General features: G+C 43.4%; 1 protein-coding gene and 1 long non-coding RNA gene across 3 annotated transcripts in view; one reads left to right on the forward strand and one right to left on the reverse strand.

Moving 5' to 3' along the window:
* The window catches only part of LOC110506124 (FERM domain-containing protein 5), a 145,731-nt gene extending 132,415 nt beyond the window's left edge, over nucleotides 1-13,316 (forward strand). The window contains exons 5-14 of the mRNA XM_036981014.1: nucleotides 212-309; nucleotides 1,423-1,546; nucleotides 2,658-2,745; nucleotides 3,490-3,578; nucleotides 3,902-3,965; nucleotides 4,657-4,748; nucleotides 6,372-6,446; nucleotides 6,554-6,622; nucleotides 7,259-7,365; nucleotides 11,988-13,316. Of these exons, the coding sequence (XP_036836909.1) occupies nucleotides 212-309; nucleotides 1,423-1,546; nucleotides 2,658-2,745; nucleotides 3,490-3,578; nucleotides 3,902-3,965; nucleotides 4,657-4,748; nucleotides 6,372-6,446; nucleotides 6,554-6,622; nucleotides 7,259-7,365; nucleotides 11,988-12,580 (1,399 nt within the window). The 3' untranslated portion in view covers nucleotides 12,581-13,316. The remainder of the gene's footprint in view (nucleotides 1-211; nucleotides 310-1,422; nucleotides 1,547-2,657; nucleotides 2,746-3,489; nucleotides 3,579-3,901; nucleotides 3,966-4,656; nucleotides 4,749-6,371; nucleotides 6,447-6,553; nucleotides 6,623-7,258; nucleotides 7,366-11,987) is intronic.
* LOC118964934 lies at nucleotides 1,918-8,223 on the reverse strand. 2 transcript variants are annotated; one of them, XR_005052245.1, is made up of 4 exons: nucleotides 8,151-8,223; nucleotides 6,370-6,419; nucleotides 4,652-4,710; nucleotides 1,918-2,738 (listed from the first exon to the last, which is right to left on the reverse strand). It is a non-coding gene; the product is annotated as an uncharacterized LOC118964934 (long non-coding RNA). The 2 variants fall into 2 exon arrangements; XR_005052246.1 differs by having other exon boundaries at nucleotides 4,638-4,710.
* Nucleotides 13,317-14,410: the final 1,094 nt, after the last annotated feature.

Consider the following 14,410-nt stretch of genomic DNA (forward strand, 5'->3'; position numbering starts at 1 on the left):
ACCAACAAACGAACAAAGAGTTAAGTGAAGAACATCGTCTGGGAATTTAAGATCAGGGCTCTCTTGGGCCGTCTGTATGACCCACTCATCCCTTTAAATGGAGCTACAAATGGAATGAAAGAAATGAGAAACAAATCATTTAGGTTCAGTACATCTCTTTGCTTGTTTGGAGTGGACCAAAAAACACACTGTTTCTGATGTTCCTTTGCAGATATCTAGTCTTCCTACAGATCAAGAGAGATCTGTACCATGGTCGTCTCCTGTGTAAGACGTCGGATGCTGCCATGTTGGCTGCCTACATACTACAAGGTAAATGGACCACAGCAGTCCCATGTATTTCTTGCCTATTTTTTTATTGAACCTTTATTTAACTAGGCAAGTCAGTTAAGAACAAATTCTTATTTACATTGACGGCCTACCAAAAGGCAAAAGGCCTCTTGCGGGGACGGGGGCCTGGGATTATTATTATTTTTTAATTTAAATACAATATAAATATAGGACAAAACACACATCACAACACTGCATAAAGAGAAACGTAAGACAACAACATAGCAAGGCAGCAACACATGACAACACAGCATGGTAGCAACACAACATAACAACAACATGGTAGCAACACAACATGGTAGCAGCACAAAACACGGTACAAACATTATTGGGCACGGTCAACAAAACAAAGGTCAAGGTCAAGAAGGTAGAGACAACAATACATCACACAAAGCAGCCACAACTGTCAGTAAGAGTGTCCATCATTGAGTCTTTGAATGAAGAAATTGCGAACTGAAAAGAGGAGCGACCCATGGATGTGTGTGCTTTGGGGACCTTTAACAGAATGTGACTGGCAGAACGGGTGTTGTATGTGGAGGATGAGGGCTGCAGTAGATATTTCAGATAGGGGGGAGTGAGGCCTAAGAGGGTTTTATAAAGGTGTTTGTTATAAGACTTAATGGAGAAATACCACTGTCACCTACTGTTTTCATTGTGATATGAGTGTGTGAGTTGAGGTAGTGTGGTGGAGGTATAGGTCTAGAGCTCAGGCTGTAGCCTCCAGCACTGTGGCAGCATCCTCATTGGCATTCAGGCAGCTGATTTAAGGCTTAGGGCAGGGGAGCGGGAGGCTTAGCTCTCCCGCTCCCCTGCCACACAGAGACAAGGCCGCCATTGTCTGATTGTCTGGGCCTGGCTCTTACAGAATCTCAGGGCTGCATGAAAGAACAGCCAGGTTAACCTATAGCAGAGATATAGAAGAGAAGCTCTGACGGCATGTACCATGACTACAATAGATGTGGTTTATAACAGCCAGGTCACTATGCTTATGTCATATGGGTTACATAGGTCTTCCCAGTAATGTATTTGTGTGTGTTGCAGACATCACAGGTAAAGTTGTTTCTATTGTCTCCTGTGTTCTCCATCCTCCCCCAGCTGAGGTTGGTGACTATGATCCTGGAAAGCATCCTGAGGGCTACAGCTCTAAGTTCCAGTTCTTCCCTAAACACTCAGAGAAGCTGGAGAGACGCATCTCTGACATCCACAAGACAGAACTAATGTAAGGTGACACCTGTCAAACACCTCATTGTGATTTTATTTGACACATAGTTTACTCAGTCTCTGTCTGTAGTCTCCATGTACACCTGAATCTGAACATAGACATCATCCATCCCACTAGCCTCCTCCTCCCTCTCTCTCTCTCTCTCTCTCTCTCTCTCTCTCTCTCTCTCTCTCTCTCTCTCTCTCTCTCTCTCTCTCTCTCTCTCTCTCTCTCACTCTCTCTCTCTCTCTCTCTCTCCCTCTCTCTCTCTCCTCCCTCTCTCTCTCTCCTCCCTCTCTCTCTCTCTCTCTCTCTCTCTCACTCTCTTTCTCTCTCCCTCTCTCTCTCTCCTCCCTCTCTCTCTCTCCTCCCTCTCTCTCTCTCTCTCTCTCTCTCTCTCTCTCTCTCTCTCTCTCTCTCTCTCTCTCTCTCTCTCTCTCTCTCTCTCTCTACCAGGTGATTATGATATTTGACATAGCGCTTGTAATTGAATATAGTGTCATCATCAGCATGATGATTGTGGACCTAACTTGATACAAGATCATCCTATCTCTCCTAGATAGAATGTTACAGCCATGATGAAAATAGATATGTTGATGAGATACATTATGCATGACCCTAGCTTAGCCGTAGATATGCAATTTCATATCCACATCATATGCTGAATATACAATATTTTCCTAGCTGCTATTTGTCGAACTCTTCCTGCTTATGGATAGTGGGTGAAGGGACCGCAGTGACCTTCAGAGTGTGTGTGTGCGTGCGTGCGTGTGTACGGGTGTGGGTGTGTGTTTTTCTCAGTACTGTACTGCTGTGTCATTAGTTTGTGGCAACCTGGGACAACTCTGCCAGTCAGCTGAACATCACATCACCCTCAAGAGGCTCTCTCTCTCTCTCTCCGCTCCCCCTTCACAGTATATGCAGTATCCATATATACAGACTCTACTACTGTAGACCACCTATGGGATCTTCCCTCTGCTGCCCTCTAGTGTTGGTCTCTCTCATCTTTCACTCACTGAAATGAATGAAAGGAAATTCACTTTACAAATCATTAGCTTACCGCTGGAAGCTTTTCCATCCATCATCACACAGCCCACAGTAATCTGTCTGTTGTGTCCTCATCTCCCAGAGGACAGACTCCAGAAGAGTCCGAGCTGAACTTCCTGCAGAAGGCCCAGGAGCTGGAGACGTATGGTGTGGACCCTCACCCCTGCAAGGTACAAACACCTTGATAAGAGAAGGAAGGGTCCATTATAGCTCTGCACTGGCAGAGTCCTTTTAGCTCTCTATTGATTCCAGTACAGCCTGAACCTCGTTTAATACAATATGTTTTTTTGATATTCTGTTTGTGAGGCCAGTTGTACATTACATACAGATGTTGGATCTTAATTTGACACCTTTTGTCGCAGGAGGGAAATAATCCTGCAGCAGGAGGATTTGAATAATTAATAAATATTTCAAATCTCTGCCAGGGGACAGCTGGAAGCGGTGTTTGTATACAACACAGTACCTTACCTACAGGGTACCTTATGTAGGCTACGTGCCGGCTACAGCGTGTCTTGTGTGGATTATAATAAATGGACACAGCCTGCGATTGAACAAAATTTTGACAGTTCATTCATAAGCTTAGGATATAGTTGACCCTTGTACTGTATGTCGTAGCCTAGTGGAGACCAATATCTATCTTGTGTTGTTAAGCTATATAAAATGGTGGTTGTTGATGTGTATGGTTGCATTTCAAATACATTTTGGTACATTTGAATGTTGCAGTAATAGGACCTAGACCTAGCGTTTGAGCGAGTGAGAAAATAATTTTGATAGCATGTCCTGATCCCATTGACTCAACTGCTATTTTTCAGGGACTCACAAGACTGATGTAGCAGGAAAATTCTCTGCGACAAAAGAGTGATCAAGTTAAGATCCGACATCTGTATTCAATACTTGTGTTGTGTCTGTGTCAGGATGTGTCAGGGAACCCTGCCTTCCTGGCCTTCACTCCGTTTGGCTTCACTGTCCTGCAGGGGAACAGGAGAGTCCATTTCCTCAATTGGTGAGTAATAATATGGTTAGCATAGTCATAACTTTTGTCAAGCCTTCATTGTTTTACAGACAGAAATAGTTGCATAAAATGTAAGAGATGTAAGTGTGTAGTTGTTGCATAAAATGTGTGACATTTGGCTTGCCTGTCATTAGCAATTGTTATATTTAACCTGGCAGTCCAGAATCCCACAGTCTCAGACCTAAACCTATTTGTCCCTCCTCCTGACGAGAAAACAGAGCTGTTCTAATCTGCCAGTTGGTCACAAAGAATATTTCAACGCTTCTCACTGTTCTGTTCGGTTTTGACTTGTCTTGTCTTGTCTTGGTGGGTAGGGACGAGGTGACAAAGCTGAAGTTTGAGGCAAAGACATTCCATATATATGCAAATCAGAAAGAGGTAGGTTCCATGACATGCATTATTAAAATGGTTTCCTTTCTGCTCTGGAATTACACAGTGAAATTCATATCGATAAACCTGTTTTATGCATTGGAAATGGCCTTTGGGGAGAAGGTGTAATTTAGCCGTAATAGAGAACTTAATGACTTAACTGGAAATAAGATGTGGGTCCATTGTTGATAGATAAATGTTTACTTGTTGTGGTCTCGTTCATAGAAATAGAATGAATAGAAGTGGTGTCTCCATTCAAGTCAATGATTGCTTAATTGGTGGACTGGCAGCCATTTTGTGTGTACCCATGCCAGAAAGTAAAAGCAGGAAGTGTACCCTTCAATCTGTGCTGTGATTTGAGTCAACTCAACTGGCATTACAAAAAATGTATTCCATTGCATGAGCCACATCAGTTAGCATAATTTGAATGAACATTCTGCATTACCATGGCAATCCAGCCTCAGTTTATAGAACATTTCAAAATACCATGTAAATTATTGCATCACAATACCAGGCAGCCATTGCAAGTGTACCCATGAGTTTACCAGTCAAATGCCAGGGTAAGACCTTCCAAACCCGTTTTATTCATTCTATTTCTATGGTTTTGGTAGCCAAGTCAGAAGATGTGAAATACAAGATGTGCATACTCTGTCATACTCAGATGTGCATACGCATACCTACATGTGTATACTCACTGCAGGACAAGAAGATCATCTTGACATATTTTGCACCTACACCTGAGGCCTGTAAACACCTGTGGAAGTGTGGAGTTGAGAATCAGGCTTTCTACAAGTAAGTTACACTGACTATCAGTAATTTACTCAATCAATCAATATATGATGCAATGTACACTACCGGTCAAAAGTGTTAGAAAACTCATTCAAGGGTTTTTCTTTATTTTCCTATTTTCTACATTGTAAAATAATAGTGAAGACACCAAAACTATGAAATAACACATCATGTAGTAACCCAAAAAGTATTCAACATATCAAAATATATTTTATATTTGAGATTCTTCAAAATGACAGCTTTGCACACTCTTGGCATTCTCTCAACCAGCTTCAGCTTCATAGTCACCTGGAATGCATTTCAATTAACAGGTGTGCCTTCTTAAAAGTTAATTTGTAGAATATCTTTCCTTCTTAATGTGTTTGAGCCAATCAGTTGTGTTGTGACAAGGTAGGGGGGTATACAGAAGATAGCCCTATTTGGTAAAAGACCAAGTCCATATTATGGCAAGAACAGCTCAAATAAGCAAAGAGAAATGACAGTCCATCATTACTTTAAGACATGAATTACAGTCAATACGGAACATTTCAAGAACGTTGAAAGTTTCTTCAAGTGGAGTTGCAAAAACCATCAAGCGTTATGATGAAACTGGCTCTCATGAGGACCGACACAGGAATGGAAGACACAGAGTTACCTCTGCTGCAGAGGATAAGTTCATTAGAGTTACCAGCCTCAGAAATTGCAGCCCAAATAAATGCTTCACAGAGTTCAAGTAACAGACACATCTCAACATCAACTGTTCAGAGGAGACTGTGTGAATCAGGCCTTCATTTTCAAATTGCTGCAAAGAAACCAATAATAAGAAGAGACTTGCTTGGGCCAAGAAACACGAGCAATGGACATTAGACCGGTGGAAATGTGTCCTTTGGAGTCCAAATTGGATATTTTTGGTTCCAACTGCCGTGTCTTTGTGAGACGTGATGTGAATGAATGGATGATCTCTGCATGTGTATTTGCCACCGTAAAGCATGGAGGAGGAGGTGTTATGGTCTGGGGGTGCTTTGCTGGTGACACTGTCTGTGATTTATTTAGAATTCAAGGCACACTTAACCAGCATGGCTGGTGCAGCATTGTGCAGCGATACACCATCCCATCTGGTTTGTGCTTAGTGGGACTATCATTTGTTTTTCAACAGGACAATGACCCAACACACCTCCAGGCTCTTTAAGGGCTATTTTACCAAGGAGAATGATGAAGTGCTGCAACAGATGACCTGGCCTTCACAATCCCCCAACCTCAAACAAATTGAGATAGTTTGGGATGAGTCGGACAGCAGAGTGAAGGAAAAGCAGCCAACAAGTGCTCAGCATATGTGGGAACTCCTTCAAGACTGTTGGAAATGCATTCCAGGTGAAGCTGGTTCAGAGAATGCCAAGAGTGTTCAAAGCTGCCATCAAGGCAAAGGGTGGCTACTTTGAAGAATCTCAAATATAAAATATATTTAGATTTTTTAAAGACTTTTTTGGTTACTACAGTTTTGATGTCATCACTATAATGTAGAAAATAGTAAAAAATAAAGTAAACCCTTGAATGAGTAGGTGTCCTAAAACTTTTGACCGGTAGTGTATGTGCTATTATTACAATGTTATTATATTGCTAAATCTCTTTGTCTCTGTTCACTCACAGGTTGGACAAGTCCAGCCAGGTCAGAACGGTGTCCAGCAGTAATCTGTTCTTCAAAGGAAGTAGATTCAGATACAGGTAAATACATGTACTGGCTATAAGTAACGTTTTGAGGATCCTTCAGTTCAGTTTTTGGTGATAATGCACGGTTGAGTGTTATGTTTTGCCTCTGTGTTGGCTCTCAGTGGCAGGGTTGCTAAGGAAGTGATGGAGCAAAGTGCCAAAATAAAACGGGAACCTCCAGAGATTCACAGGTGAGCCTTGGTGCTTTTGATGTCTGAGTTACACCATGGCAGTTAGTTTGATGTCTGAGTTACACCATGGCAGTTAGTTTGATGTCTGAGTTACACCATGGCTGTGTTTAGACAGGTAGCCCAATTCTGATCTTTTTTCCACTCATTGGCCTTTTGACCAATCACATCAGATCTTTTTCAGATCTGATCTGATTTGTCAAAAGACCAATTATTGAAAACAATATCAGAATTGGGCTACCCATGGCACTTAGTTTGAGCATGTTGCTTACAACTCTAGATGGTGTAATTCCCACATGGCCCACGTACTGAATACACACTATATGTTACTGGACTGTGAGTCCCTTTGGATAAAACTGTCAGCTGAATTACCTCCACTATATATCATCCTATCTAGAACCTTAAAGGGTTCTTCAGCTGTCCCCATAGGAGAACTCTTTGAATAACTATTTGTTTCCAGATAGAACCCTTTTCGGTTTCATGTAGAACCCTTTCCACAGAGGGTTCTACCTTTAACCAAAAATGGTTCTACCTGGAATCAATAAGGGTTCTCCTATAGGGACAGCAGAAGAACCCTTTTGTAACCCTTTTTTCTAAGAGCATATGCCTGTAACCCCAACATGTAACACGTTTCTACAGGGCTGGTCTGGTACCCAGTAGGAGCTGTCCTTCCATCACCCACGGCCCAAGGCTGACCAGTGTCCCCCGACAAAGACGGAGAGCTGTACACATCTCCATCATGGAGGGTAAAACACACACTGGCCCCTCTCCCCTCTCAGTTACAATAATTTACAGTAGACATAGATAGGGCTGGATTAAGTCTACTCATGTGTGTAACAAAACGTTATAGCACACAGATGGCTGGTTTGCCAGACCCAGATAAAGCCTACTCCTGGACTGAAAAGTATGCTCGATGAATAATCTCCATTGAAAGTGCATTTTAGTCCATTAGTAAACTGGTCCCAGATTGCATCTGCACCGCTAGCAGAGCTACTTTAAACCCTACATTTACTTTAGATGTGCCTTACAAAGCAGCTGCCATAAGATTTAAACGTGTCTGAGGTCTATGCTGCTATAGTACTTCACTGCTTTAGTGTCTGAATGGATTATATTATAGCCTTACAGTGCCTCTATTCTGGAGGCTTTTAACACACACACACACACACACACACACACACACACACACTGACGCACACAGCTTGAGCAGTAACCTGAGAAGTACCTTTGCTATGAGAGCGGAGCAACAGTTGTGTGTGTCATTCAGGCTTATCCATAATCCACACACACACACACACACACACACACACACACACACACACACACACACACACACACACACACACACACACACACACACACACACACCAAAGGCTGCACCAATTATCTATTCTCCTTTGTCATTCTTGCAATTCTCTCAAGAGTTGCTGTGACTAAGGTATTATTGTGGCAGGAGAAAGTCACCTTGCTGGTTTGTAAAGAACATTCACAGTCCCTTTTACAGTATAAACAGGTAAGTGAAGTAGCAACTTACCTACATGATGTCGGTTGCATTGTATTGTACAATGACGGGTCCTGATATTGAACCCCTCCAACCCTGTCCAAACCTTTCCTGTTCTTCATTGGAATCTACAGTGGTAATAATACCCAGCCTAAAAATAGCGCTCCTGTCAGGGCCTCTCCATGTATGTCACTATGGAGCATATGGTTAGAAGGGTAACAGTTTTAGGGGGTGGGGGGGTAGGATAACCACACTGCAATTGGGCCACATTCCTGATCTCAGGATGCTGCCAGTCACTCTCCCAGCCTGCCTGGCTGTCATAGAGACAGAGTTGTGTAGTGTAGCCAGCAATCGCCAGTCACAAGGACAAAGGGAAAGGGGACAACAGCAGACAGGGGACAAGGGACAAAAGTAGAGCGACAGACACAGGGGAAGAGTAGGGTGGTAGGACGGTGGTAGGATGTTAGTAGGGCAGTTGTAGGACAGTGGTAGGACGTTAGTAGGGCAGTTGTAGGACAGTGGTAACTTGGACGCCGGTAGAGTGCACTTATTCACTCCTTCAACAGCCACCATGGTGAAATGCCTGATCCGGATCGAGACAAAGGTGAATGTGCATCTGTGCATGATCAACCACTGCTACCGTGATATGAAGGTCCGCGTCCTCCAGCTGGGGCCCAGACTCATGGGCAAGGTTCTGGGGGCCATACCCATCTTCCCTGCCCTCCCTGGGGCACCCTCAGCCTCCGGGTTTGGGTCCGCAGAGGCCTCCAGGGCTTCGTCCAGGCTGAGCGTAACACCTCCTGGTTATGGCTCCAACAGGCCAGGTAGCTCCTCCGAAGGTAAAGGACCTCATCATCATGGCACAGGATCCAGAATCCCTTACTAAACCATCCAGGGTTACACTTACACATCTTAAAGAGCAAGTACATCATCATGGCACAGATTCCTCCATCTAGTGTTACAGATCTTAGTAACATTGCTTTGAAACAGCTTTGGAAGCCATGACCCTGGAGTCTGGGGTAACACAAGAAGCATTCGAGGAACCTCTTCCTTCTCAGATTCCCTGTTTCCATTAGAGATGGAACGATGGCATGCGGCTAGACAGAAGTATTTGGTTTGGGTCTGGTGTTGTGCGAAATGTTGTCTCGAGTAAATGTTATGGCCGACGGCTTTGATTCTGAGTTGATTTGTTTTAAGGTCATGTTAGTAGTGTTGTAGAGTGACATCAGTGGCTGCATTGCATGTCTGTTGTGTAGCAGTGTAGTGGAGCATTTGGAGAGGATTGGTTGGGGTATTCCAGGTATTCATGGGTTGCATGTTTCATCACAATATTTTTTTGAATGTTTTTTTTTGGACTAATGCCTAACTAAGCAATTTACTCAATGCATTGTCAATGAGTGATGATGAAGATTTCATCAAAGTGGCTTGGAAGTACAATGCCATTCAAAATCAGGCATTGTCATCATCATTGTCATCATTTTGATGTTGCCAGATGGACTTTACATGTACAGTCGTGGCCAAAGGTTTTGAGAATGACACAAATATTAATTTTCACAAAGTCTGCTGCCTCAGTGTCTTTAGATATTTTTTGTCAGATGTTACTATGGAATACTGAATAATAATTACAAGCATTTCATAAGTGTCAAAGGCTTTTACTGACAATTACATGAAGTTGATGCAAAGAGTCAATATTTGCAGTGTTGACCCTTCTTATTCAAGACCTCTGCAATCCGCCCTGGCATGCTGTCAATAAACTTCTGGGCCACACTGATGGCAGCCCATTCTTGCATAATCAATGCTTGGAGTTTGTCAGAATTTGTGGGTTTTTGTTTGTCCACCCGCCTCTTGAGGATTGACCACAAGTTCTCAATGGGATTAAGGTCTGGGGAGTTTCCTAGCCATGGACCCAAAATATCGATGTTTTGTTCCCCGAGCCACTTAGTTATCACTTCTGCCTTATGGCAAGGTTCTCCGTCATGCTGGAAAAGGCATTGTTTGTCACCAAACTGTTCCTGGATGGTTGGGAGAAGTTGCTCTCTGAGGATGTGTTGGTACCATTCTTTATTCATGGCTGTGTTCGAGGCAGAATTGTGAGTGAGCCGACTCCCTTGGCTGAGAAGCAACCCCACACATGAATGGTCTCAGGATGCTTTACTGTTGGCATGACACAGGACTGATGGTAGCGCTCACCTTGTCTTCTCCAGACAAGCTTTTTTCTGGATGCCCCAAACAATCGGTAAGGGGATTCATCAGAGAAAATGACTTTACCCCAGTCCCCAGTCCAATCCCTGTACCTTTTGCAGAATATCAGTCTGCCCCTGATGTTTTTCCTGGAGAGAAGTGGCTTCTTTGATGCCCTTCTTGACACCAGGCCATCCTCCAAAAGTATTCGCCTCACTGTGCGTGCAGATGCACTCACACCTGCCTGCTGACATTCCTGAGCAAGCTCTGTACTGGTGGTGCTCCGATCCCGCAGCTGAATCAACTTTAGGAGACGGTCCTGGTGCTTGCTGGACTTTCTTGGGCGCCCTGAAGCCTTCTTCACAAATTTTGAACCGCTCTCTTTGAAGTTATTGATGATCTGATAAATGGTTGATTTAGATGCAATCTTACTGGCAGCTTTATCCGTGCCTGTGAAGCCCTTTTTGTGCAAAGCAATGATGACGGCACGTGTTTCCTTGCAGGTAACCATAGTTGACAGAGGAAGAACAATGATTCCAAGCACCAACCTCCTTTAGAAGCTTCCAGTCTGTTATTCAAACTCAATCAGCATGACAGAGTGATCTCCAGCCTTGTCCTCGTCAACACTCACACCTGTGTTAACGAGAGAATCACTGACATGATGTCAGCTGGTCCTTTTGTGGCCGGGCTGAAATGCAGTGGAAATGTTTTTGGGGGGGATTCAGTTCATTTGAATGGCAAAGAGGGACTTTGCAATTCATTGCAATTCATCTGATCACACTTCATAACATTCTGGAGTATATGCAAATTGCCATCATACAAACTGAGGCAGCAGACTTTGTGAAAATTTATATTTGTGTCATTGTCAAAACTTTTGGCCATGACTGTAGTATAGCTTTAGCTAGCTAGCTAAGATTGAGTGGACACCGGATTTTAGCTAGCTACCGTTAGCATTACTAGCTATGTTTGATGAACTTAGCTAGCTAATGACAACATTGCCATGTCTAAAGTAAATTTGACAACATGATAATGCTGGAAAAGTTGTTTCCTACTAAACATTTGACTACTTTAGCAATATCTGCGTATTTCTAAGCAGTATAGTGTAATTTAGACTAAACAATCGTTAGCCTCTGTCCAGAATGACTGGGTATAACAGGATTTTAGGGCACCACTGTGGCGCTACTGATGGAGGCTGAATTGAGAACGTTCATAACAATGGCATGACGCGACCAAGTGATGGAGGTGAAACCTATGAATATCTAGGTCAGAGGGGCCTACTGGATTAGAACACCTTTGTTCCTCTGTGTTTGACTTGATCAATGGAACATATTCTATTTAGCAGGACAAGGTAGTATCTACAACCTACAGCGAATGTGTGTGAGAGTGAAACCTATGATCTTCCATGAGGACTCTGATTCTCCCCCTGGATCGTTTTAAATTCTGGCTGAGCTCTCTATTTTCACATTAACACTCTGGGTTACAGAGGAGATCCTGCCTCTCATCCCAAAGGTCTCCTGACTCAGGGATTGACATGAATAACTAGATCTGAACACTGAACTGAGAGACACAATATCTGTTATGTGGATTCACTATTTGTGTAATAGGAGTTGTTGCTCATTGTCTTTATGATGGGATACATTTTCACAGCTCTGAGTTTGATGTTTCTTCTACTATCTCTATCTCTCTCAGGCCTGGAGTCCCTACGAGACTCCGCCCACTCCACGCCCGTGCGTTCCGTCTCCCACGGCGACTCCTTCATGCCGCGACACCGTCACCACACAACAGATGCCGGCGAGGGCGGGTCATCCCAGCGGGTCATCTCTGACGAGGCCTACTGTCCCTCAGACAGTGTGCTGCCCACCCCCATGGCCGAACACAGCCTGGAGCTAGCTGTGGCACGCCACCCTAATGGAGCCCCCTGCAGCATCGAAGAGGAGGAGTCGGAGGCCGGGACTCCTGAGGGACAGGTGGCTGAGTTTGGCCCCGACGGCAGAGTGCTTCGGCTGGGTCGGACCAGGAAGTCTCTCCCTAATAAGGAGGTGCAGGAGCTACATAAGTTCATCCTGAGTGTGTTGCGTATGTTCCTGGTGACCATGGGACTGCTGTTTGCCCTGCTCTCCCTCCTTATCATGCTGACTGAGTCTGACCTGGACATCGCCTTCCTCCGGGACATACGCAAGACGCCTGAGTTCCAGCAGTTCCACTTTGAGTATTTCTGCCCTCTCAGACGGTGGGTTGCCTGCAAGTTCCGCTGGATGGGAGGCTTCCTTATAGACAAGTGAGAAAGACTGAGCGATGGAGGGAGAGAAAGAGGAGTGAATGAAAAAGAGGCCTCTGAGAGGACGTACGCGAAGGATGGATGGAGGATAGGAAGAAGTCAAGGAAGGCTGTAGACAGGAAGGGAGGGCTGCTCCATCTGAATGGGAATTGACCTTCAAGCTTCTCCCACAAGTCACTTCCTGTTACAAGCCAAGGACCGCCCCCTTCGCTGACCCTCTTCCCTTTTCTAACCATCAGACTGAACGGAGGACATTTTCTGAGCTCATGTTTTACTTTGGAAATTCAGGTCATTTCAAGGTACTTTATTTTTTACCAAGAGACAAGGCAACAGAGTTATAAAACGACATAAAATGAGACATCTGAGGTCTGTTATAGGCCTGGGAGGAAACACATATTATTCAACCAACAGAACAACAACAGTTGCCTTTATTTTCTATTACTTCATATGAACATCAATTGTAAGAGAGAAAAAAACGGTAAAATAATAAGATGGATACAAATATATTAGATGGACATTGATATAAAAACAGAGGTGTGAAGTGTTGAGTTGTGTACTGTTTGAGCTGAGAAAGGATGAGAGAGAGAGATGAAAAACCATGCCTTTTACTCATTTGGGGTCAACATCTAAAACATCCATGATAATCATTCTAATGCTGCTGAAACTTTCATTTGGGCTGCTATTGGAGGAGAAACATTTCTACTGGCAGGAGTACTGAAGTCTGGAGTCTGACAAAGAAACAAAGATATGATATTCAATAGAAGATGTAAAAAGGTACGTTTTTGAATGTACAGTACCATTCAAAAGTTTGGACACACCTACTCATTCCAGTGTTTTTCTTTATTTTTACTATTTTCTACTATGAAATAACACATATGGAATCATGTAGTAACCAAAACAAATACAAATATATTTTACATTCTTCAAAGTAGCCACCCTTTGCAGAATGAATAAAAAGCAGCCATGAAGTGCTCAGCATATGTGGGAACTCCTGTTGGAATAACATTCTAGGTGAAGCTTTTTGAGAGAATGCCAAGAGTGTGCAAAGCTGTCACCAATGCAAAGGGTGGCTACTTTGAAGAATCGAATCCAAATCTTTGATTTGTAAAACACTTTTTTGGTTACTACATGTGTTATTTCGTAGTTTTGATGTCTTCACTATTATTCTACAATGTAGAAAATAGTAAAAATGAAGAAAAACCCTTCAATGAGTACGTATGCCCAAACTTTTGACTGGTACTGTACATATACACTGAGTATACCAAACATTAGGAACAGTCTCAATTCGCCGGGGCATGAACTCAACAAGGTGTTGAAAGCGTTCCACATGGATGCTGGCCCATGTTGACTCCAATGCTTCCCACAGTCAAATTAGCTGGATGTCCTTTGGGTGGTGGACCCTTCTTGATACACACGGGGAACTGTTGAGCATGAAAACCCCAGCAGCGTTGCAGTTCATGACACAAACTGGTGTGCCTGGCACCTACTACCATACCCCATTCAAGGGCACTTAAATCTTTTGTCTTGCCCATTCACCCTCTGAATGGCACCCATACACAATCCATGTCTCAATTGTCTCGAGGCTTAAAAATAATTCTATAACCTGTCTCCTCCCCTTCATCTACACTGATTGAAGTAGATTTAACTAGTGACATCAATAAGGGAGGCTTTCACCTGGTGAGTCTATGTCATGGAAAGAGTAGGTGTTCTTAATGTTTTGTACACTCAGTGTACTATACTGTCTTGTAAGAATGTTGAAAAATATCTGTGTAATGACTGTGGGTGTCTTAAACTTGGTTTATAGTTTGTTTGTTAGTTAAACATCATTACAAAT

Source organism: Oncorhynchus mykiss, chromosome 6 (genome assembly GCF_013265735.2).
Source record: "Oncorhynchus mykiss isolate Arlee chromosome 6, USDA_OmykA_1.1, whole genome shotgun sequence".
Taxonomy (NCBI): Eukaryota; Metazoa; Chordata; class Actinopteri; order Salmoniformes; family Salmonidae; genus Oncorhynchus; species Oncorhynchus mykiss.